The following is a 26,368-nucleotide window of genomic DNA, read 5'->3' on the forward strand; positions in this document are numbered from 1 at the left end:
ATAAATTAATAAATGTCTACGTTAACATATTTTGACCAACCAAATTCTTCTTGTGGTCTTGTGTAATCCAGCGTCCGAGTTTCCACTGATAGCAGAGGTCGGCATGCTTGGTGTGAAAAATCTATAGTGTAAGCAAAACATGTTTCACAGTCAGAATGCTTGAAATGCCTTCTCTGACCTGGCTGACATAATTGGTACACGGAGACATCTTACAGCCCATTAGAGTTTAGAAGGAGCCGTGCTGTTATGTCATGAAGAAGAGCCCGGGAGTATCGACAGCAGTAATTACAGCATTATATTTCTGAATTCTTAACCTTTTCCTTCGACATTTCCTGTAACTCCTGCATACTGGAAGCCTGTCATGTAACAGATTACATAATTTTGCCTCATCTTGGTTTCCATGTGAATTAACATGAACACAGAAAACCGGTTTGTGTTTTGATCAGATGCACGTGCCTTCATTTCTTTCTCCTGCTCCTTAAAACTCATTTCTTTTGCTGGAGGGAATGTGACTGTTGACTTTCACCTTAGCATGTCAGACGAAACTGATCCAGAGCTCGTCCCAGCCCCGAGAGCATAAAGGAGAACAAAACACTTTAATCCAGGCTGTCAATAAAACCTTGAAGATCTCCATGGATATTAAGTACGGGAGCTTATAATAAACTTTTTATACGGATAAAATGATACCTAGTTAGACAATATGACAAGTGAAATCGGGCAAAAGTACAGAATAAAAATCAGTACGATAGAAAAAGAAGTTAGTTAAATGAAAAAAGTACGTATTAAAAAAAAAAGATAGTTTGATTAGATTTTGGATTATAAAATAATGTGTTTATATGGTAAAATATAAAGTAATTAGACATGTTTTACATTTTCCTTTAATATCATTTTTTGTGATTTAAGGACATTATTAATCTTAATGTCAGAAATATAGTTTAGGCAAAAAATGTAAATGTTAAGAATCAAAAACAACAGGATTTTATAAACACATTTAAAGGAGCGATACAACTTCTTTTACCCATGAAGCTCTGTGTTTACCCATCAGGAGGAGAACAGTATATAGTATAATATCCTCAGTGATGACATCATAAGGGACGTCTCACGTTTTTATTTAAAGATTTGAAAGTTTAAACAGTCTGTATTTCAGACTGCAGGTGAGTGAAACTAGTGGCCATTTAGGGGGAGGGACAGTTGTTGAGTTGCATTGTGGGAGCCTGATATACACCTACACTCGAAACAATAGTTATGCCTCACACGTTGACTTTAAGTGTTTTGATTTTTATGTAAATGTTCCATCTAATTTTTCTTTACATTAATTTAATATAAACTTTTACATACAATACAAAGTTTTTCTGTCATGTTGAGTCAATGTGGATGAATTAAACAGCTTACTTATTATTATTATTATTATAAACTGTTTTATGTAACAGTCAGGCATTTCACATGGATTATTCTGTCTCCTGTAATAAATGACACTTGTAGTTATTTAATGTATACAGACAGTACATGTCAGAAACACTTCCCATTAAATGTGACCCTTTACCTTAAACGTATGTGACAGGATTACTTTATTATTTTACATTTTAATTCTTTTTTTTTCTTCTTCTTTTTTTTTTTTTTTTTTTTTAAGTGTAGGGATGATACAAAAGTCTGTACATCTTGGATTATGTTGTTTTAGAATTACTATTCTGTGCACTACGTGGTTTCGGAGGAAAAAGTGTAATCAGAGGAGAAACGTTTTCATAGACTAAAACAAACTCTTCACTTTGCATGACCAAATAAAGAAACTGATCTTAAAGGGGCAATGCAATTTCATACTGTTTTACTTTGTTTATATGTGGTGGACCCTGCCACAGTGTTCTGAGATCTTATTTTCCTCTGAGAGCAGCTTGTTTATTCCCTTACTGGAAAATTAAATATATAGTTTGTATTATTTCCTCATTTATATTACAAATATTAAAATTCTGAGTTTGAATTTATTGTCCAGAAACTACATATTGCCCCTTTAATCAATGGACTACCAGTTTAACAGTCCTGATTTGCCATTTTCTGATGTCACAACTTCATATTATCTTTCAAAAATATTTTAAAAAATATCATTTTAATCCGTTCAGTCATCTCCAGAGTCACACGCTATCCGGACCGGATCCAACCATTATGTCTGGTGACTCGGCCGTGTAGGCTCCGTGACTCAGGGACGACCCTGACATGTGTCACTGAAGCAGCAGGTGTCTCATAGGTCGGTCCCCTGAACTCCTCCTCCTCTTCTTCCTCCTCCTCCTCCTCCTCCTCTTCACCTGCTCCCTCTGCGCGCTGTCACCACAGTGTGCGCTCTCACTGCGCCATGGCCACAGCACCGTTGGTCCCCGCACGCTCTCGTCCTCAGATGGACTACGAGACGAAGGTTTTCCCTCACACCGGCGGCTACGGACGCTACAACCGGATCGTGGTCGTGTTCAGCTGGTTCCCCAGCTTCGCCGTCATGTTGAATCTGTTCAGCGACGTGTTCTACACTTTGATCCCGGACTCGTACCACTGCAGACCGGATCCGCTGCTACTGCCCTCCACGTTCCTCCTTAGCAACTTCACCAGGAAGGGGTACCTGAACCTCGCCATCCCCTGGGTCAACGGCACCGGGCTCAGCCACTGTGAGCTCTTCAGGTACACGTCCAACAGCTCGGACTTCTCCGGGAATGTGCCCAGGGTAAGGGTGTCCTGCACCAAAGGGTGGGAGTACACCCACGGAGCCGGGCTCCAGAGCAACTTTGTCACTGAGGTAAGGAGACTTTTCAGGCTGCTGGTCATCTCTCAGGTCTGTGTGGGGCTTTGAATCTTTAAAAGGAGTAAGAAACGGGGATGAAGTGGAGGATAAACTCACCTGAAGTTAGTTAGTCCACATCTTAACTCCGAGGAGACCATAAAAAACAGCTTTTCTGGATGCAGTCGTACATAAGGTTGTTGGTTTTCCCCGCTTTTTCTTTATTTAAAGGTGCAATATGTAAGAATTAAGCCACCTGTTGAATTCACACTCAACAACTAGGGGGCGGCATATCAACAGTGACAGCTAACTGCTGCCAACTCAAGGGGCAGTTAGTTAGTTAGCCCGGTTAGCTGTGGAGCTAGCATTCTGGACTAGCAGCTCGAAACTACTGGTTGTTTACGCTGCATTCAAGTGCTCCTCAGATGGTCCTGTTTCTCAAGCTGGGAAGTCGTTCTTCCAAATTCGGTGTGTTCAAGTGTCAGAATGTTGTTTCGAATTTTATCACTCAGAGCGTTCAAACTACAGCTGTTTCCAGTACTAAAGTGACAAGAAACCCCACATGATACGTGACCACCCAATGTTTACTTTCGTCCACTGCCAACATTTTCTCGAACTTTCTGAATTGTTGTTGTGACTCGAGGGCGCGGTCGTGAACTCCATGCAGAAAACGTTTTATTGCCAATACAAACCACACAGGAAAGCACAGTGATGCTGCATTCAGGTGCGCATAGTTTTCTCTTTGAGCTTTTGAACTGGGGTTAGCTTTTTTAGCATGCTAAACATGCTAGACGTCATAACTTCAAAACTGTCAGTCCTTCACCTCCTGCTGATAATTTCAGTTCTGAATATTATCAACCAAAATTAGTACACATTGCATCTTTTAACTTTCACATGCAATAACTCAGAGACTGGACAAGCAGTTCCCCCGTTTTTTTTTGTTGTTTTTTTTGTTTTTTTTCACTTTCACAACTACTCAAATTTTTTGGTCTTGCTCCAAGATGGTGGTGCCGAGCTGGGATCTGTTCCAGTGTCCGCTCAGTAACAGCAGTTTATCTCTGCTGGAGGCTCATGTGGTCGTAAAAACGGTTGTTCACATCACTCAGTCAATATTTGCACAGTTAAAACTTTCTTTTTCACTCTGACTCATCTGTTTGGCAGGGTGCTTTCCCTCTGCTTCGTAGTTCTTACGGTATGTCTACACTGAATTGTGGACCCTGAGGAAGCGTGTGTGGTGTGCATTGACTTTTAAGCAGAATATGGATCCTGTTTGATTGTGTCAGACACACCATAGCCAACAGCTATCAACACGACTGCGAGTAAATAAACAGCAAGATGGAGTTTATCTTCCCCGTCGTCTGTTAGTCGTCAGCTATTCAAAGATCTATCCCAGTCTGCAAATACTGATTAAGAGTTCCAATGAAAATATTTCTCCATGTGACACTTACAAGGGCCTCACATGTGCACGTTACAGCTGTGTCAGCACAGGAGTTTGTAACACACCTCAGAGTGTTTGATGCCGTCTCTAAACCACAGGAATGAGACTTTTGAGCTTCAGAGGAGACAAGCAGGATGAAGAAGTCATTATGGGTAATTACCCCTCAACCACTACTTGTAGTATTCTATGTGTTTTTTGCATCATGGCTCCAAGGAAGTAGATACTCTCCTTTTTTCCCCTCCTGATAAGCTGTTGCTCCCGCTCTGGGAAGTCTGAGGCCTCCATGTTCCTTCCTGAGACCCCGAACACCTCCTTTGCAGCAGCTTCCTCTCCCCATGACGTTGTTTGCTGTGCCAGAGGAAAAAGTGAATAGAGTACAATGCAATCATCACCTTGAAATCCACCAAAGAAAACAACAGAAAAACCTTGGAGCACAGTTGTACAAAGAATCCTCTAAAAATGTTTTTCTTTGAGACAGAGGAGGAGAGTGTTTATAGCATCGGTGTTGTGGGACACTTAGAGTGGTCTATGCGTGTCATGTTTATCCGACTTATCCATTTGTGACTTCCCTATATATCCTTACTGCCCTGTGTTCAAGAGAGACGTTGTTTTGAAATCAACTTTTTAAGACCTTCATGTCTTGCTTATTTTCCATGCATTCTTGATTCAATGTGAATAACCACTCAGCAAGCATGACTGCGTGTATTATTCTGGCACGTGGGGGATTCTGCACATAATGTAAACACAGGTTATGAGGGAGAGTAATGTACCAGAACGTCTTCAGACTTTTCCCCGGGGATCCCTTCTCTGATTAATGTGCGTCTGACATTTTACATTTGCTTTAGGTTGCTGTTGCAAATTAATCTGGCCTAATCTCTACTTTATTGTCATGTCGCCATTGAAAATATCAGACCTCTATTGCAGATGACATGTGCCCTCAATTAGTGTTATAGTAGTTATAGTTCACTTGCGTAGCAGTTTTTTATTAGTGATTTACTGTACAATGTCGCTGCCTGAATTTCTGCCATAGCAAAGTGAAATTACTGTGTATTTTTTGACAAGGAGAACGTCACAATAGTCATGATGTGTTGGTGAAGTTCAGCAACAAGTGAATGGGTTAAAATCTACTTGTGTTAGGTTGTAAGTAATGTTGTCCAGCAGATATCCTGAGGGTTTGGTAAATGTTAATTGTTAGGAAATGCCTTGACTCCAAACGGAGGACATGCAGAGGAGATGGAGGGAAAAGTAGCAGTGGGGAAAGCAGTGACTGTTACTTACCAGGAGTAGAGCACGCTCTACTTTGAGCTCTGCTTTGTTCTAATGTAATAACTGTCAGCAGACACCTTAACTCAATTATAGACGACATGATCTACATTCCTGCCTCCTCACAGAAACCCATCTGTGTGTCCGACTTGACTGGTATCCTGCCGTTATCCCCTGTTACGTAGTCAAATTAGATGAATGCGGCTTGTCGGCAACATCTGGGGCACCGTAGTAGAATTCACAGAAACCAAAGACGCTTGAAACTTCATACGTGTAAAATGTTCATGTACGGCTGCAGGAATTTTGCTGATGATGACATGTCAACAGATCTCCAAAACAAGTAGCAGAAGAATGCAGGGCTCATTTCTCTGTGCGGTAGAGCTCAATTGTTATCCAGAAGCCATTGAAGACGCATTAATGGGTCACACTGGGCGACATGTTCCTGCAATACAACGAGCAAGGCCACTGTATCTTATTTTTAGTCTCACGTACGGTCCTCACCAGAGCACTAAATGTGTATTAATACTTGGCTGGAGATGGTCCCTGGGCGTGCACTCACTGTTTGAGTGTTTTTGTTTTTTCTAAAAACGCAGCTGGTGTAGGAAATAAATATGTATCTGTGACGTTTTTTTAAAAGATTTTTTTAGTTTAAAAACAAAATGCACAAACATTGGTTTAATCCCAAAAGAGTTTATTTAGGGTAGAGAGAGCACAAACAGTTTTCGCTGGTTGGTACAGTATGTCGCTATCCACATGGAGAATTTTTATTTAAAACTCATGATACTGTACGTTGTATAATCGTTAGTCTCTTTTTAAACCTAATCGAATGGCCATGCTCTCCGTTTTAGAGGCCTTTCTTTTTCCAAAGTTAATATTGAGTTTTGTTTTGGACTAGAAATGCCTGAATGTACTTCTTTGTCTTCTTTCACAGTGGAACCTGGTTTGCAGTGACTACTGGAAAATCCCTTTGCAGCATATCTGCTTGATGGTAGGATGGATCCTGGGATACATCTTCCTCGGTACATTGTGCGACTGGTAAATAATGATTTTACTTTTTTATGCTGCCGTGTTCAGTATCGCATTTTAAGAGATGACATTGTTACTAAGGCTGCACATATCGTTTCAGCATTGACACGGCAATGTGCACAAATGTAGTGGTCCCATTCTGCACGGTCAAATGAGTGACGCTGTAATTGTAGCTGCGCTCCAACATGTCATGCTGCAACATTTTTAAGTCTGTCTCATATTGCATAATTTAGTCCAATTTGGGGGTTTTGGGAGACATGGAAATGTGTTGTTTGGGAGTCAACCAGCAAACTACCAGTCACAATCTTTTTCAATCAATAAATCAAACACAGCAGGCCCTGCTTAGGTCCTTTCATAAAATGCATTTCCCTTCAAAACCACTCCAGTCGTTCTAGAAGGATGAACTCTTTTCAATCAGAGCTATACAAGTTATCTTCGGAAAATTCCCATATTTTAGCATGTTCCTGTATCGCTATATATATATTGCAAAAAAACAAACAAAAAAAACTGAATTAGAGCGATGTCTATGTTTTTCAATATTGTGCAGCCTGAATTGTTACATGAGAACTGTGAATACGTTTTGTAAAATATATGAATGGGCCAACTATTTGTGAAATATCGACAGCTGAAAAACAAGCTCAGGAATATCAACATGCATTAGTTCCAGTAGGCAGTAAAACTCCTTGAACTGGCATCTTTGACTACACAAGGTGAACATACATATTTATTTAATATTCCTGTGAGATAATGGTAAAGTTTGGGTTTTCAGGTTGGGTCGCCGGCGCTGCTTCCTCCTCTCCATCAGTCTGTCCAGTCTGTTTGGTGTAGCCGTGTGTTTGTCCAACAGTGCGGTGATGTTTCTGCTGCTGCGCCTCTCTCAGGGCGCCATGCTCGCCGGGGTGTTTGTCTCCTCATACATTGCCAGTGAGTACCCTGTATAAACATTTAACGGTTAAGCTTCCTGCAGCCTTATTCAATAATTGACTTCTCTGGGGGATTTGGGAAAAACTCCTTCCTCCTATGCTGCGAATTCTTGCTGAGTTCTTTGTTTATTTTAGAGAGCACTTTTAGATTCCTACGCTTCACTCTAAGTCACTTGTTGCCACTGTGTTTATGTAAATATATTTTTATTTGCTGAATTGCTTTACTCTGTTACTCCCAAAGAGTTCCATAAATTAGCAAAGTACACAAACGTGGTTAAAATAGGCTAAATGAGAATCCAATGGGGAAATAAATGGGAAAAAAGAGACACATGAACTTTTACTTGTACTGTATATCCAGTTGTTCAGTCTGAGACATACTGTTGGAAAGTGCACTTATTGGAAAAGTCCCTCAACTCCGCATGCTCTCAAAGGTTTGACTATTAAGACTCGCTGATGATTGTTTAATGTAAGTTGATTAAGAGAATTCTCTCTTGACGAAAATCTAATGTTCTGTAAATGTAAAGCAATGTAAATGTAATAAATCGTGGCCATGTGATTCCCATTGTAGAATAAAATGCGGTCATGCTGGTGCTGTACAGTGTGAGCTCCTGAGTCAAGCAGACTGTCTGTGACTGCACAGTGAGTAGTCACAGTCTGTTTTAGTGCTTTACTCTGGGAAAACAAACCAAACAATCAGATTGTGAGATAAAAACAGAATACAAATGCCTAATGCAAGCGTTTCGACTGAGCAAACCGGTGAACGATCTTATCAGTCAAAGATAAGAAAAATCCCACTGTGCCCTTGCAGAAGCGAAGTAGAAATCCTGCCTATCTCTCCCATCTTATCTTTATTTCAGGAAACACAAACACGTTTAAAACATGCTCGATACATTTATTTCTGATGTCTGAAAGTCAAGAACGAGACCTGAAAGACAAACCAAAGACAAAACAACGAAAGTTTGAAATACATGCTATGATTATATATGAGTGACAGGTCAATGACAGGAGAAACAAGTATTGACATAATGTTCGTCTGTGAGCAACTCCCATCTCCTCAAGTCTCTCTGATATCATAAAGAATAAATAAATGACCTCCATCAGATCACAACCACAAGTCTGATAAATGGGAGTTCATTATATTAGGACATCTAATGACATGAAGGGGATGAAGAGGATGCATTTTTTCTTCTTGGGTAAAAAATGTCCACATTTAATAGAATGCATAACCCTCATGTTGAATGAATACATTTACACCCAGGCCTGTTTGATAAGATATCCACAGTTTTCCAGCTAAAAACAAGATTTGTTTTTGAGAAGTCGCTTCAGAAGCAGTAGCTGCTGCTTCATTAACTGAATGTTTTGTGACTTCTAGACATTTTAAAAACCATGTCTTCTGAGGAGAACAATATTTTTAATTGAAAGTAACTTAAAGGAAATACTGAAGGCTCAAACACAAATAAAACATGGAGCCAAAAACGTACCCAGTAGAGCATTAGGCCATTGTCTAATCTTCTTGTATAATAAATAACCTAACAGTGGTGGGCCTGTGCAGTGAACATTCTCAAAATAGTGTTTTACTAACACAAAGTCTACATTTTTGATCCCTGCTCAGAGAGAACATTTGAATGAACTATAAAACAACTCGTAGATGCTGGTAAAACAACTTTGGGTACAACGAAGAAAACAAAATATATCTTTTTAATACCTTGGAAAAACATTTTAAATCTCTTCTTAAATTGTTAAATTGTAATCTGTCAGGTTTCTGTCCAGGTTGATTTGGCAAAGACAACAATCTAAAAAAAATCCAACAGAAGAGCAACTGATATATCATTTCCATTTAGGGATCAGATATTAACATTGTAATAGTTCATGTTACTATGTTTTTGTCTTGAAAAATATATTTTCCTTTAATAGTTCCCAGTGATTATCCAATAGCATGTTTTGCTTGAAATGCCCATCTCTAGTTTGCAGCACAGCCAAAAAAACTCACTGTAACACTAGATTACATGTTGCATTGTTTCTTGTGACTTCCTTGTGTGGATGAAGTCAATTTGAATCCCGTGTGGGAATGGCGGACCCCATCACAAACAATGAAGTGGAGAAGTGATTACTGAACCTTAATGTTTTGAACAACTTTTGCTGAAATATGCCCGTGATAAATTGCATAAAATATGTGGGTTGACTTCATAAAGATCTTTAGGATTGCACCTTTTTTAATTTGCCATGGAGATTTAAACTTGCAGTTCGATCGACATGCATTGATCCACTGCACGGGTTGTGTGATTTTCTGGTTAAGGCAGATGTGTTTGTTGACTTTTTCTTCATTCTAGCTTCAAAAACTTTATGCTAACACAAATAATATCTGATATATATGCTAATTGTTGGGACACACAGAAGTTCAGTGAGCTACATATTTGATTGCACTCTGGAATGACAAATATGTCCACATATTCCTACTGACAGACTTGAAGAGTTGTGGGGCAATTTGAGCTGATGAGAAACTACAGTGCGATGTGCTGAGCTCGGACTGACAGCAGACAACTGGTCGGTTTCTTTTTACTTCTACCTCTCAGCTGTCCTCATTTAGGGGCTCTCCGGTGTTCGCCCCCTCTGTCACGAAGCTTTAGCTCCCCTTCTTAATCATGTTTCTCTTTAAAAAGATATCATCTGACTGGTAGGAAAACGTAGTGCATCAAATACAGTGTATTTTCTTTCTGGAGCTGTCTAAAACAAGAGTGAAGCAGCACAGGAATGTAATAACATTTGTAGAACTCATTCCTGCGTGGGAGGAGGTGGTACTAGGTACACTTTTGTGTTTTCTTTTTGACATACGCACATACTCCCACATTCCTGTGAGGTCAGGGCTAGATTGAGTCCAGATTTTTGGGGTGTTTGTTTCTGTTTTGGATTAGGCTGATGTTGGGCTGGGCGGGATGGGACCTGAGAGAAATGTTTCTCTGTGATGTCCTGCCAGCGCTACTCCTCCGCAGAGAGGAGAAAACAATAGTTGGACAGAACTGAAGGCGAGGAAGTGAGCAGGAAGTGAGCTCCTTGTTTCCCCTCTGACTCTGGGAGGACGCGGAAAGAGAGTAAGAGCTCGGAGGGGAAGGAGGTCAAAGTTCAGCAGAAACTCTCTCAGCTTCACACGCTCCCAAACAAGTTTACGTCAGTGCCTGAAAGTTAGGAGTACTTTATGTCCCAGCAGTGTTACTATGCTTTGAACTACCAAACACAGTGCAACAAGGTTGTAGGCAAAAGAAAAGAGACTAGTACACGCACAGACATGCAACAGTATTTGTTATATTTAAGTGTTCTGTCTGCGGAGAACGCAATACAAGAGAGGGCAGATTGTTTAGTAGCTTCATGTGTGAAGGGTTTCATTTCCTGACAGACAATAGATTGGTTTTGGACAAATGTATTAGTTTGGCTTCATCTGTGTCTTGATAATATCTGTCTTCCTGCCTCTCTCAGGGTTGGAGCTGTGTGACCCTCCCCATCGTCTCATGGTGGCCATGATCAGCAGCTTCTTCGGCGTGTTCGCAGAGCTGCTGTTGCCGGGTATCGCCATTCTGTGCCGCGACTGGCCCGTCCTCCAGGCTGTGGCGACTTTGCCTCTGCTCCTGCTGCTTTCTTATTGGTGGTGAGTCATCTGGTAATATGTGTGTTGGCTTCATTGTGTTTGGTGAAGCTTTAATGTATGTTTGACCCATCTGCAGTTTGGAGTCGGTCCTGTTTCAGCCTCACACCTGAGTGTTTTATTTCTTTTATGAAAGGGACCTGAGAACCTGAGAACAAATAACAGAATATACGACATCATAACAAGACATTTCAATCACATTCACAGTGCATATCAGGTGCTGTGTGTCATTAAGCAGAACTATGAGTGTCTCTATCTTCCAGTAGTAAGAAATCTTCCTCCACACACACTTTTAAAGGGATGTTATGCAGGATTGGCAACAGGGTTCGAACAGGTGCTGGAAATCCTTAACAAACACATACTGGTACACACACTGGTATTTTCAAGGTTTGACAAGTGCTTAGAGTTTGGCTAAAGTCCTTGAAACTGCTTGAAATTGTAATTTTATCCATACTAACTCCGTGGAGCAGTGACACATTATTAAACTTGTTATATTTTCTGTTATATTTGTCTCCCTTCTGTAGAATGCTCTTACTTAACATGATTGTCCCACAGCCATAAGGGGCTGGAATAGTTTGAAATTGCAAATGTCCAGAAAGTGCTTGGATGTGATATGATACAAGGTGTAGAAATTCTAAAGGTCGTTGATTAGGTCTCATTCCCAGATCGCCAAATACAGATGCTGCAGATTGGCAGGCCATGAACCCAAGGCCTCCATGTTTGACGACCCCAAATCAACTGAATGACTAACACCCAAAAACATCTTGGAAAGAACAAAATTATACAACAATCAGAAAAAACAGGCAGGGTGTAGGGTCTCTGTAGATGCAGATAGATTGAGAGGGATCATGTTTGTACCAGTCTGTATATTGTTTCTTAGGAAAATCTTGCATAGTATATTTTAAATATCTTGTGTACGTAACGATGAAAAACTTTATAAGTGGAAACACACGTGTCCCAATGCCTTCTATATGTGCACAATAAACTTATATCAAGTAGTGCTGAAATTACAACATTTTATTTATACATGTGATCTTACCAAAAAATGCCAGGAATATTTTTGCCCATGCGTTCATCTGTACGTCCCCACCCTTTGTTGATGTTACAGACCATGTTTGAGCTCAATATCTATCTGAGATTTAACAACAGAGTTGTTTTTCCTCAGCTGTGCGTCAGTGTTTCCTGAGTCTCCTCGCTGGCTGCTGGCCACAACTCAGATCGCCCAGGCCAAGAGGAGCCTGCAGGAATTCTCCACCAGGAATGGAGTTTGTCTGCAAGATGAAATCTACCCTGGGGAAACCCTGTTGTCAGGTACACACATGCACACACACACAAACTGGTTACAAAAGCCCAAGTTTTTTTCTTCTAAAGCAGTTTGATTTTAAGACTTAAAATGTTGCATAATCTTGATTAAACATTGCCCAGATCATGAATAAATTGTCTCTTTTCATACAAATTTGTCATGAGTTTCCGCACATAAAAATATTAAACATAAGCAGGCTCTAATCCTAATCAATTTGCAGTGACCTCAAATGCACGACTGGCGCTGTCATATTTTCTGTTTGGCCGACATGAAGGCAGTACTTGTTTTGTTTTTTTCTCACAATGTCAAAACTCCATCTTGTGCACATGTTTAGTCAGAATGAAAATATTAATATCCTAGCTGTCATCTGACAACTCTTATCGGTTCATATTCCCAAGTGAAACAGGATTAGAGCTGCAACTAACATTATTTTCGGTTAGAAATTCTTTTTATTGCCCTAAAGCCTCCCTGCATCTTCAGATGTTGCCTTTCTTTCCATCTAACCAATCAGAAAAACCTTTCTGTTTACTGTGTCATCAAACACAAAATCATAAAACTGAAACAAATGCAACACTACAACTGAGAGAGTTGTGGCATTTTTGCTAAAAGAAATGACTTCAATAAATAAATCCATTTTCAAAACAGTTGCTTATTTGTTACTGTTAACGAGCAAAGAATCAGTCATAAAAAAATATTCTTATTTAGCATGTAGTGACAAGGACAGGGAGAAAAAGGCACATGGGACTCCCCTTAAGTTTAAAGAACAAACACACCCAACATCTTTCTAAAGGCTGTAGTCGGAAAAGTGCTCTGTTGAACCAGTGACGTCACCTGGGCTGCAGTCAAAAAAAATAAGTCCAGTGTCATTTTCTAGACACTTATTTGAAGTATTTTATTGGCCTCTCTTGGCATTATTAGTAGGACAGCTTGTAGAGATGACAGGAAATCGGATTAAAGAGAGGGGGGACGACACACAGATCAGACTCAAACCTGGGGCTGCTGCAGCGAGGACAGGACCTCTGTCATTTTGCTAAGACAACATTCTCGGGGGGGGAGTATGTTCCTCTTTAAGTCATAAATATCGCCTCCACAGGCCTATCACACAACTCCACCTCTCTGCTTGTATACATTTTGGCCTTGAAGTGTGTTTGTTATTTGCACTCATTGAGTTCCCAGACTTTTCCAATCCATATTTTGATGCATTGTAATTGTGATACACTTATCGGCAGCCATTATTAGAATTTGTGATGGCAAGATTCCAACCTTTCCTTTAAACTTTCCCTCTTTTCTGTCTGCAGAAATTGACACAGCATATGTCGAAGACTGCCGGCCGAAATACTTTTCAGTCCTGGAGCTGCGTCGGACTCGCGTTATCTGGAAAAACTGCCTCATTCTCAGCTTCACACTGTAAGTTTATATTCGTGATGTGAAAAAGCAAAAACAAAATGTCCATTTTATATCAAAATTGACGTGCAGTGTGTTAGATGTTCATGGTTTTGACTCCCTCATGTCTCCTAGGTTCATTGGAACAGGAATTCAGTACTGTTTCACCAGAAACCTGCGCAGTTATTCCACCAACTTCTACTTCAGCTACTTTCTCCGAGTGCTGACCGGAGCACTGGCCTGCATCTTCATCTGCCAGACCGTCGATCGTTTTGGTCGGCGTGGCATGCTTCTGCTCTCCGCCATCATCACCGGATTGTCATCTCTGCTGCTGCTGGCCCTCACTCAGTGTACGTAACACCCGCATCTTTATTTCATTTACAACTCTGTCAAATATCAGGTGTATTTGTGTGTAGATGATATAATAATGTAGATGCACCATTTTTTTCAAGCTTAGCTAAGAGGGAGATGGCGTAGAACATTTTGGGTCAGGACCTCATTATAGATGCAATGTTGGGGTCACGCCAGTTATCTCGAATAGCTCTGGTTACGATGGTGCTGCAGTTAAAACTATTATCTGTTATTCATTTTCACTTCAAAACCCCAAACCAACATTCATAAACACAACAAGAAAAAGCCAGGAAAGCCATAGTGAGAGACTATGTAAGTTTCAGCCCAAAGAAAACGTGTGTCAAAGAATGTCCCAGCTGGATATCACAGAGCAGGGACTTCCACTAAACTCTGGGACAGTTAAACGTCTGATAATTTAATAGATAACTGAACATTAATCAGTGTTTCTCTCCTGTCTCAGACCTGCGTGGAGGCCTGGTGTTGGTGCTTTCTGTCGTGGGTCTGCTGTTCTCTCAGGCTCTCGCCATGCTCAGTGTTTTCTTCGCCTGTGAGGTGATGCCAACTGTAGTTCGGTGAGTGATGAGGCTGACAATATAGTTTTCTTATTGTGTAGCTTCTGATCTGTGTAGCCAAACCCTAATACGGCTTATTTGATGATGTGTTATTGTATGTATCAGTCTGCTGCTATGACAGTTTACTCCTGTTGAGGAAATGGTTTTGCCTTTTTTTGTCAGTCATTGTCAAAGAAGGGCTGAGGCTACAGACAGCACAGGGCCGTAAAGTATTGTCTGATCGTTTCACTGTGATGTCGCCCCCTGATGATTCCTTTTCATTTTCCCTGTTCCTCTTCCCTCTCTCTGTCAGAGGTGGATGCCTCGGCCTCGTGCTGGCAGCGGGTTGTGTTGGCATGGCGGCCTCCTCCCTGATGGAGCTCCAAAACAATGGCGGCTACTTCCTCCACCACGTCGTCTTCGCCTCCTTCGCCGTGCTCTCCGTGTTGTCCATAATGCTTCTACCTGAAAGCAAACGCAAGCCGCTCCCAGACTCCATGAAGGAGGGCGAGTGCCATCGGCGGCCTCCACTCCTCCGGTCACGGCCCGACAGGGACAGCCTGCCGTTACTGCACACCCGACCCCCGCTGTCCGAGTACAACCCTGATAACTATTCCCGCCTGGTGTCTGCCACCAGGAAGATGTTGACTAAAGATAGTTTGCCTTACAGGATCGCTGTGCTGACTCAACCCCCTCTTGTGACGGACAGTGAAACACAGGGACAAGAGAATGAGACACTGAGATAGGTCCTGTGATAACTCCTCTAAACAGACTTGGATTATCCCTCCTCCTCTTTATAGACATACCTCTACAGACAGTCTGCCAACGTCCCTTATTTCATTATCGTCTGGCTGGTCATACCTCAACTGACGAACCGCCCTTGGCTGGGATGTAATGCACTTTAGAGTGTTGACTCCAAGTCTGTTACTTTTTCAACAGTAGATCTTCTTGTTACATTTGACACTTGAAGCTGTTACTATGTTGTGTTTTTTTTTCTCACGTGGATTCAAGTAGCACACTGAAAAAACAGTGGCCATCTTCAGCTAAACGTTTATGTCACTGGAGCAACTAACGGTTGTTTTCATTCTCGACTGATAGAGTAGTTGTTTGGTCTTTAAAATGTTGATCGGTGTTTTCTAAAGCCCAAAGATGATGTCCTACAAATGTCTTGTTTTGTCCTCAATCCAAAAATGTGCAGTTTAGATATACTGTCATAGAGGAGGAACAGAAAAACAACAAAATATTCAGATATTTAGATCACACTAGAGGTGCAATAATTGATTGACTGATCGATTTGTCAAAACACCAAGTAGTCAGTCATCAATGAATTAGTAATAAGCAGTTTTCCAAGCAAAGATACGGTTGTCATCCTCTTGAATATCATTTTTGGACCGACAAAAATAAAATAAGACATTTGAAGACGTCACCTTGGATTTTCTGACAACGATTACTCTAGTAAATAATGGACAAATGGATTGATAATGCAGATGATGTTCAGTTGCAGCCTTAGATCACCCTCTGCTGAGGTCACGCTGCTCGCCTGTCTGGAACCAGCTTCTCAGACACAAATTTGCCCAGAAACTGTTCAGAAACGCTGTTCTTAACCGAGCAGCTTCTGTCGATCATGTGAGCTGCAGCCCTTTGTCCATTTGTGAGTTACTCACACCCTTTTCATTAAGTCTGACTCACCAGCAGTGTCTCAGTGCGGAGAGGATCCCGAGGAGCAGCAGGACACACAACTCGGTCACACACACTGTTGTTGTGGAGTCCTGTGTTTTACTTGTGAAGCACACAAGAGGGCGCTAAATGATGCACTGGTCACTGAACATGATGGTGTTATTTCACTTAAAAGCATTTTGCCAAAAATTGGGATCTTTGTGGGGAAAAATAGATGATGAACCTTGTCTGCAGCTGAAGTTTTTCCACTCCATAAACCACTTTTTTAGGTTACAAACTTTTGTTTAAAGGTGCCTTTTTTTAATCTTTTATATATGCCTATTTTACTTTTCTCCTCAAAGGCTGGAAGTAGGTGATTTTGAGTTTGCAAATGTGTTAACGACTGCAGCTCACCCATTCTCTGTCCTGTAAAGATGATGAACTGTGTCCTGTGTGTATTAGTATTAGTAAAAATTAAAGGGGCTCTATGTAACAATTTCCTGTATTTTTCTTTCAAATCTTTTTTATTGGCCATACATGAGCAGATTGTAGCGTGACATGAAAAATGAGCCCCTCCCCATCTCTCTCATTTGCCTACACAAGCCTGTGGGTCATTCGTTCAAGTTGTTTAATGCTGCTGGACGGTGGGTTTCTTTGTGTAATCCGTGGATCAGTGCTTCAGAATTCAACAGCACCAACCTTCACTGGAGGACAGTAGATTTTTTGCCTGAGTCTTCTTCATTTTCACATTTTTCTTTTTTTAAATGAATATGTCATGTTAAACAGTGGAGACAATCTACCTGTCAATGTCGCTACACACAAACACTCTGAATTGATGGCTGTTGAGCTCAAGGTTGCAGTGTGTCTGTGACTGTGTGATAGGAAAAAAAACACACTACTGTACTTGATTAACCCTCAGGAGAGGTCTTTTTTTTTTTTTTTTAATTAAAGTCACGTTATGATTTCATCCTCAGTGGTCTTACAGTTGCGCAAAGAATCTCATGCCATTTTGTTGTGTTGAAACTTTTTCCACAGACTGCTTGGTGTCCTTGAGGAAACATTGACTGTTTTGTATCCAAATGATCATGCCACCACCCCACAGAGCTAAATCACGTCACATGTTTGTAACCCAAAGTAAATTCAAAACAGGCAAATTGGAGCTGAGAGGCCAATGGGACATTTTGCATTTCTTGCACTCTAGGAACACTAGATGGCGATCCTCTCTCAGAAAATATGGACATTTACTGCTCCCTGTGAAAATGTCAGTGTAATGATGTTGATGAATACTTGTGTGTGTGTGGGTGTGTTCTGAGTACAGTTGTATTACTATTATTTGCATCTTTCTGACGGTCTTATGGTGAATTAAAACAGCCAGATGAGTTCAGTAAACTCTGACACTGCTGAAGTCACTAGTATCTGGTCATTTTTTTAAAGCTAACCTGCAGAAAAACATTAATATCAGACAAGCTGTTAAATCAATTTTTAAAATTTAAACAGTAAACTTATTAACCTATTAACAGCCTATTAACTGCACTGATGAGCAGTCTATAGAGCTGATAGTAAGAGAAGACCCTGGAGAGCCAGTGTGAGCTGCAGGGCCAGCGTGCTGAGTGAACTCGCGGCTCCAGTTACGTCGTCGGGGTAACCGTGGCTCGTCCTGCACGAGTTCTTGTTCACCTCAGCATATGGAATAGGAACATCATCTGGTTTCTTGTTAGTCAACTTGTCACGGACCTGAGGCACAAAGAATAAGACAGTGAAGCAGCAGACAGGTGTGTGTGTGTGTGTGTGTGTGTGTGTGTGTGTGTGTGTGTGTGTGTGTGTGTGTGTGTGTGTGTGTGTGTCTGTCTTGGTCTCACTCACCTCCTCAGCATCAGTAAAGACACGCAGCAGGTTGTTTCCCAGAGCCGCATTCACCTCCTCATCAGTCCATCCTCTCCTCAGCAGTTCAGCCACCACATTTGGCACCTTGGACACGTCCTCCAGCCCCTCCGGCAGTCTGACAGATACATTGGACACAGTTTCTTGATACAAAGTCACATTTTTTTAGTTTGATCTTTTGCTTTTTTTCAGCACAGCTTTATGTTTAAAGGTTCAGTGTGTAGAAAGTTAGGAGCATCTATTGACAGAAGTGGAATATAAAATTAACAATTGTGCGTTCATTAAGGTGTGGCCACCCCAAGAAATAATTGAGTTTTCGTTTACTTAGAATGAGCCTTTAATATCTACAGAGGGAGCAGGTCCCCTTCCACGAAGTTCGCCATGTTTCTCCAGTAGCCCCTTTCATGGTTTTTAGTGGCCACCCGCCATATAGGAGGGTGAGAAGAGGGATGTGCGGTCAGTTTCAATCTGCAACCTCGCCACAAGATGCCACTAAATCCTACACACTGACAGAGAAGTATGCTGGAGTCATGAGTTGGACTTGAGCTTGAGTGGCTGTTTAAATCACTTGAGACTCCACTTGGATTTGCAGGTTAAAGACTCATGACTTGACTTTTCATTTTATGTTTTTTCAGTTTTTGGGGGGTTTTTTTGATTAAGAAAAAAGTAAGAAACCATAATTACAGATGCAGATGATAAGTCTGGTGAAGTTTTGTAGTTTGCAAAACATTTCCAGAGCTTTGCAACAAAACAGCATTGCAGCGTTCTCCTGAACAACTGAAGTAGATGGGGACATAAAACATGCAAAATAGCCGCTTGAAAAAACATAAATTGGCTCAGTACAGCTCGTCCCCAGTAATCAAAGACTCCGAAAGCACCAAGATTATACATTTATTTGAAGAGCGAGCCTTACATCCTTCTTAAAGATGAACTCTTCACTATTGCTTCTCAGCTAAAAGTGTTTTTTACATTTTAAAACAAGTCCCCATCTACTTCAGTTGTTTAGGAGAATGCTGCAGTGTTGTTTTGCTGTCTCAGAAGTTCCAGAAATGTTTTGTGGACTACAAAATTTCACTCGACATGGGAGTAAGAAGATAGTGACTTTTTTTTGGTGAACTTGACTTGAGGCTTTCTTGAAACTTGGGCCAAATGACTGAGGTCACATGTCTGACCTTTAAGCTGATGTTTGAATGTTTTCCACTCACCTTGTCACCCCGTCGTAATCTCCGCCAAAACCAATTATGTCTGCCCCGGCCACTTTCTTTATGTGGTCAAAGTGATCTGCGATGAGAGCAGTAAAGTCAAGAATAAAGCAGATGGGTACAGAAATGATGATAAATGTTAATATTTAACTAGGTTTACGGTATTCTTCATGGTCATAACAGTAGTTTACCGGCCACATCTGAGATGTTCGCAGTCTTGCTGCAGGTCACATAGTCGTTATAGAAGTTCACCATGACGATCCCTTTTTTCTCTCGCTGGAGACACAGACAGGATGTGACATGACAGTGAAACACTTACTGACCTAGAAACTCTGATCTATAGGAAGGAACGACACGCTGCATCGTTTCTGCTTTGTTAGGCAGGACGGACTCTCCGGAGCAGGGTCAGTGAAAGACACGACCAGGGCCGAGAGACGCGTTCAAACACAATAACAACGAAGTACACAAGGGTACTAACCTCTGCTTTCTTATCATTTTATTAGAGTCCTTGTCTCCCGGTTATCACTGAGATGCTTCTTTGTCGGTTTGTTCGTATTCTTTTTTTTTACTGCACAATAATCTCCTGTTTACTGTTTTACTGCCTGTTACTGTGAAACTTCCACTACAGGCTACAAGTATCAGTAGAAGTTGACACAAGGTGCTGATTTCAACTCTTTGGTGTGATAAAGACGATTACAGAGCTGTGTTCTAGGGGGGTCATTTCATCGCAGTCAGGCTAGCTGTTGTCTTCCAAGACTCTGTGCCACCTGTACTTAACTGCAGTTTTGAGTTATCACCACTTCCTTTTTTCTGCCTCTCCACTACAGTTCGGAAGGAATTGTTGTACTTTTTATATGCAGCGTGCCTTTTGTTATAAATTACAATAACCGCTACCAACAGTTGCGACCTGTGAGCCCTTTAAAGAAGAAGTGTCTGGTCGTGGCTCCTCACCACATTTTAGATAATGAGCTGAAACAATTTGTCATTTAATCAATTTGTTGATTTTAGACAAAAACACTCACAGATTTCAGCTTCTCAAATGTGAATATTTTCGTAGTCTTCTCTAATGGAACATTAACTATCTTTGGGCTGTGAGAAATAAAACGGGACATGTGACGACATTTTCTTGGTCATCAATACTTTTATGGACCAAAGAACATTTACCTAGGGACGTTCCTCGCGTGTTTACAGATGCTGTAGGCTGACGAGTGGCTGAAGATGACCGGAGCTTCAGACATGTCGAGCACCTGGTTCATCACTTTCACTGTGACGTGAGCGAGGTCGATGAGCATCCCCAGACGGTTCATTTCCATGACCACTTGCTGTAGTGCACAGGGAATGCTGTTAAAGGCTTTCCTTTCTATGGTCCATGTCAACAGTTTCCCACTTCATGTATAGTAGTGAATATTGTTTCAGATATCTGTTTTTTACTTTGCGTGTTTTTGACATTAATTTCTGTAGATCAGCATAAAAAACAAAACCCTTCTTTGGTTCAGTTCTGTCAGGCAATGTAACGTGAGAACTGAATGTTTTTTTTAATAAGAACTTATTCCATTTAGCAGTATAAAAAAAGGAAAATGTTACTTTGTCACTGTATTTCTTTAATTACTTTTCTTATTGTTATATTTACTTCACCAAGTTATATAAACATAACTTTGATTGCAAAACGCATCATCTCAATTGCGAGAGTAAACGTCTAAGTTTGCTCATTCGCGCAATAAACTGAAGTTGAATAAAACACAATGGCAGTAAAACAATTTGAAGACACCAATCGGTAACATATTACACATTATAAATCATGTAACTTCCTCTTCTCTGCCAGCTCACTGACCTTGCCAAACTGAGAGAGTCCGTTATGCTCGGAAGGGTCTGATCCTTCGTCGACAAGCCAGTTATCAGCCCTGATGGGAGAAGACACAGTCACCATGAGAAGGCCAAACTGAGAGAAACCAGCAAAGCAACTTAGAGTTGATTTCTTGGATCTGTCAAAGAATAACTTTGGATCACATCTCTATCCTGGACACTGCATTGAAGTACTCTTAAAGACTTCATCCAATGTAAATTTGATGATTTTAAGGGCCACAAATTGCACATTTATTACATATTCTGAACTCAGAGATAACAAAGAGCAAACAACAGACAGGTGAATACGCAGCTGTCACAGAGATGGGTTTTTTTTTCAGTAAGTTTACATTTACAGTCAATGAAACCAGCTCGAGTCCTCACTGCAGCTTTATAATAGTGATCAGGTGAAACACTTCAATGCTCTTCCGGCTAATCTGATACTGCTGCCTGGAGAGCCTGAGAGGCCTGCAGGAATCCCCCGAACTCCCCACAACACAGCCGCAACCGACCATGTTGTCTGATGGTGAAACGCCTTACTTATTTAACCGGTGGTGGGGGAGGAAGTTCTCAGATCTCAGGTGCTTTATGTCCTCAGAACGTTTTGAGATAAGTCACGATTGTTTGTTTTCACTATAAGCACGACACTTTGCTTGAAATGAAAACCTGATTCTTAAAAGTGAGACAACCTAAAAGGACTTCAAATTTGTTCTGTAATATTTGTCATTTATTGATTCAACTTACTATCTAAAGTTAACTGAATGTGTTTCCTCAAGTTCTGCTGACTTAAAATTTGGTTTGACTTTTACTTGTAATGGAACATTTTTCACAGCGTGCTTTTACACAAGCACAGAATCGGTGCGACTCCTCCTCACCTGGCTCGCTCCCCTCACACGCACAAACACACAACTCGTGTGACGCCTGATTGGCTGTTGTGCACACGGGTGTGTGTGTGTGTGTGTGTGTGTGTGTGTGCGTGTGTTTGGTGGCATAAACCTCTTACCAGGGCGTGTTGCAGGAGTGAGTGAGAGTGAGGTAGCGGACCCCCAGCTGGTACATGGTGCGCAGGGTGCCCAGGCTGCTGTCGATGGAGTGACCCCCCTCCACCCCGATCAGACTGGCTGTCTTGTTCTGGCTGAAGGCCGTCCTGATGTCTGTGAGCGATAATGGGGGATTCAGCCAGGTAGAGAGTGGAAGTGACGCTTAAATGTCTCTGAAGCTACTATCACAGTCTCACCTTGGGCACTGGTGGCGAACATGAAGTTGTCCGGGTATTTCTCACACATCCTGTGGACCACATCGATCTGCTCCAGTGTTTGTCGGACGGCGTCTTTGTACTGAGTGTCACAGGGAACGTAGGCCGACCAGAACTGACACAGGAACAGAAGATAATGAATTAGCGGCACAACATCTTGGGAACATTTACAGAGCTGCTGTCTGTTCCTTATAAGAACCATGTCCCTTTTTAATGGTGTTATGTAGAATTTGTTTACATAATGTGGAAAGAGACACACAGAATGTCTTGAACAAGGGACACCTGGAGAAGGTCTGAATCAAAACTGTAAATTCTCAACAGTACCAAACACAAAATACAGATGTGTACAGACAAATCATTGCTTTTCAGTGATGAAATGTAACTTAGTACATTTACTCAACGACTGTACTTAAGTGAAGTTTTAATATATTTGTAATTTACTTGAGTATTTCCATATTCTACTCACACAGAGTACTGATCTCATCCCAGTGCTTTTTGCCCCTAATCTAAAATGTGCATATTTCACTGAGAAGAACTGATTCGAATGAATGAAACACCAATTTTTTTCTAATGTCATAGAAAAAGGAATTTGTGGATCAGGCTGGCCAAAGCTGGCCGATCAACTTAATAAGGTCAGTTTAGGGGCAGGTGTGGTATGGTGAAAGAAGTATTCAAATCCACTCAAGTACAGTCCTGAAGATGATTTACTTATTCACTTTCCACCACTGACAACTTTTTTATCTCTTATAATTTTAAAAATGATATGGATTCACATTTCTTGGAGAGGCAGGTCACTAATTTAAAGGGTAGCTCCACCAGTTGTACAAATTAAAGTGATATAAGATAAAATCTTCTTTATATAAAGCTTAAAAAACATTTTGCTTTGATATCAAGAGGCTTTATTGACGGAGTGCCTTCAACTTGAACACTGGAGACTGAAATCTTAAAAACATATTTTTAAAAAATCATGAAAACAGTGTTCATTAATCCAAGTGCATTTCCAAGTTCTGGCAAATATTTTTCCTTCAGCTGACAGTGTTCCCAGTGTTTTAATCATTAACCGCTACCAGACGATTTACAGCAAAAGTACACATCAAAAGGAAAATGATACTTGTAATGTATCTACCATTAAAGGATTACAGGATAACTCCACTAATTCTATAGATGTGTCGAATGAAAAAGGGGATATCACTGTCTCTGTGTGATGTTAGATAAGTGGAATGCTTTCAAAACCTGATGCCTACATTACCCACAATGCAACTAAGCCACTGAGTGACATCCCTTGATGTACTTTAACAGATTACACGCAGCCACCTCTGGAGCCACAAAAGGCTTTATATCACTTTTTTTCCATGTGATGCAGAAGTACACTTTATGTATAAAACTGGTGTAGTTACCCTTTAAATGAGGATCGCCTGTAGATAATTGTGTCATCTGCATACAAATTAATCGTTGGCATCTATAAGTTTCATCTAGTTTGGTTTAGTAACACGGAGAACAAAAAGTTGACTGCTCACTGTCTCCCCTTTTTCCTAGCTGCTCACCAGTTTAAACAATTTCAAGCAATCCTCCCACATTGTTTGTTTCATTCAGAGCATGAATGGCGCTGGCGCTTAGAGAGACCAAACCTACACCTCCTCATTATTTTTTCTCTCTGATCGATCTCTCCCCAGTACACTCTGTTCTGTTTGTACCTGAGCTCCCAGTTTTCCCTGCTTGATCTTCGGGATGTTGGTGTGCGTCGTGTTAAGTGTGTTAAGGTCCACTACATTGAGCTGGTTGTTGAATTGCTTTCGAAGTTGCCAGGGCAGGTCGTTGTGGCTGGAAGGGCAGGAAGTAAAAAGTCACACACTCAGCCTCTTGGATCATTTACTGTGATTTTACAGCAGGCAGGAAAACCACTAGAAATGACTTCCAGAGGTGTGTGTGTGTTTTTTTTTTGTTTTTTTTACCACAGAGAGCATCATGTTCACTGCTGCTGGTTCTCATTATGACAGACAGCAGGTGATATAATTAAGACTATCGTTCAAAGCACTTCTTTTTTTTTAAATTGCAAGAGACGTTTCTACTCACCCATCGATGAGCGGGGTCTCAGACATCAGCTTGAGAGCTTTGGTCATGAATGGATCCTCAGCCGCAGAGACGGCACAGTGACTGACCCACAGCGTGAGACATACGGCTGAGATGACCTTGGACAGCATTTTTCAAACTTTGACACACCGTGTTCTTCTCTTCTTTTTCTTTGCGCCTCCAAACTTCCAGTCCCCCCCCCCCGTGCGCCCAGTCCCAAGAGTGCTCGCCTTGACCTCTCTCTTACCTCTGGCTAACGCTGCTGTAATTTCTTTCTGACTAGCCAGCCGCTAACCTTTTAAGTTCTGTTGTTTGTGCACAGCAGATTCCCACTCAGGTTTTCTATCTATTCGGGTGTGATTTTTGGCTTTAAGCATCTACTCTGCTCATCGCTCCTCCTCTCTCTTTTGTCTGTTTCTCATTACAGCGTCAGCAGTCGTAAATGAACAGCAGCTTCAACATTCTCACAATCTCTGCAGATGTTGTGGGTTAATGAACAATGCACAGCTTGACTGCTTCTTTCTCAACTTTACAACATGTAATGTAGAGAATTACGCGTGTAATTCCTGTGGCCTTGGAAAAACAAGTTCCCCGCAACTACTGGGCAGAACTGTGAAGGGGAGTGATTGTGAGTTTTATACAAAGTAAGACTACTTTATGAGTTTCAGTACACCAGCGTACTGCTATATCACAGTAATCTGACAGGTATTTCACAGTCCTGTGTGGGGATTTGACTGAGAGCCACACGCTCACTGCAGGGAATGAAATAGGATCTTGTCTTTAAGCCCTCGTGAACTTTAGACACACAAAACACAACTTCAAAAATAGATCTGGAGGCAAAACACGGTATACTGTATTCAGGAAATTTGATACGATATATTAAATGACTAATAGACATTAATCTGCAGATTATTTTCTCAATCATTCAGTCTGTTGAATGTTTTTTGTAATATTATTAATAATTATTGTTTTTTCAAAAAAGTCAAGGTATTCAATGTACTATCATAAAAGACAAGGACATGTAGGTTATATTATAAAGATTCACATTTGAGAAGCTGAAAGAAGTTCATTTTAGTCATTTTTCTGTAAATCAACTAATCAATGAATAGACTGATGATTTCAGCCCTAATATTGTAGTGATTGCACATTTTTCCTTTCCTATCAATGACAAGGTTGTTATCGAGAGGAAATAAGATAACAACCAGAGGCTGATGGTGGTTACAGTTAAGTATTAACTTAATGTTGAGATTTAATGACTGACAGTGTTCCTGTCACGATGTGCTGCAGCTGATATAAAGAGCAGAAAATAACCTGGTGATTTGGTGAACAGGGTTCTTCTTAATGATTTCAGATCACAATGATTCTGATTCATCAAGTTAGACACAATGCATAATAATGATAAGTTCTGTGTAAAGATACAAATCAAATTAGTTTCTCTTCACTCTAACATATAGAACAGTCGATGAGATGATCTTAGGTGTTAGATGTCCGTTATGAAAGCACCAATTTATTGCCCCCATTATCAACTTCCCCCTCTTATCTTCAAAGCTGATTTTCCAATTAGTCAATAAAGATGACAAACTTCGATAAATGACGCCCACTTCACCAGGTCAGAGTGTTTAAGAAAACTTATTGTGATGCAGTGCTTTATAGTCTTTACTCTTTTCATACTTTCCACCAGATTTCAGTAGATATGGTAGATTATTGTTGATGAGTCACAACAAAAATAAAGTGCATTCAATTTGTACAAACGATTCCTAAAATAACCTAAAAAAAAAGTTTGTATATATATACACACATATATACACACACACACACACACACACACA

General features: G+C 40.8%; 2 protein-coding genes across 2 annotated transcripts; one reads left to right on the forward strand and one right to left on the reverse strand.

Annotated features, from left to right (window-relative positions):
• The first annotated feature begins 2,095 nt into the window (after positions 1 to 2,095).
• Positions 2,096 to 17,256, forward strand: slc22a31 (solute carrier family 22 member 31). Its single transcript, XM_037094939.1, has 9 exons — positions 2,096 to 2,776; positions 6,391 to 6,494; positions 7,255 to 7,409; positions 10,880 to 11,048; positions 12,211 to 12,356; positions 13,647 to 13,755; positions 13,867 to 14,081; positions 14,543 to 14,654; positions 14,947 to 17,256. The coding sequence occupies exons 1-9, from the start codon at positions 2,345 to 2,347 to the stop codon at positions 15,377 to 15,379; spliced, it is 1,875 nt and encodes a 624-aa protein (XP_036950834.1). The 5' UTR covers positions 2,096 to 2,344; the 3' UTR covers positions 15,380 to 17,256.
• Positions 17,194 to 24,885, reverse strand: dpep1 (dipeptidase 1). Its single transcript, XM_037095386.1, has 11 exons — positions 24,543 to 24,885; positions 24,164 to 24,290; positions 22,452 to 22,584; positions 22,218 to 22,368; positions 21,204 to 21,273; positions 20,537 to 20,694; positions 20,395 to 20,461; positions 19,564 to 19,648; positions 19,376 to 19,451; positions 18,153 to 18,288; positions 17,194 to 18,023 (listed from the first exon to the last, which is right to left on the reverse strand). Exons 1-11 carry the CDS (start codon positions 24,668 to 24,670, stop codon positions 17,835 to 17,837), a joined length of 1,320 nt encoding a protein of 439 aa, XP_036951281.1. The 5' UTR covers positions 24,671 to 24,885; the 3' UTR covers positions 17,194 to 17,834.
• Positions 24,886 to 26,368: the final 1,483 nt, after the last annotated feature.

This window comes from Acanthopagrus latus, chromosome 4 (assembly GCF_904848185.1).
Source record: "Acanthopagrus latus isolate v.2019 chromosome 4, fAcaLat1.1, whole genome shotgun sequence".
Lineage (NCBI taxonomy): Eukaryota > Metazoa > Chordata > Actinopteri > Spariformes > Sparidae > Acanthopagrus > Acanthopagrus latus.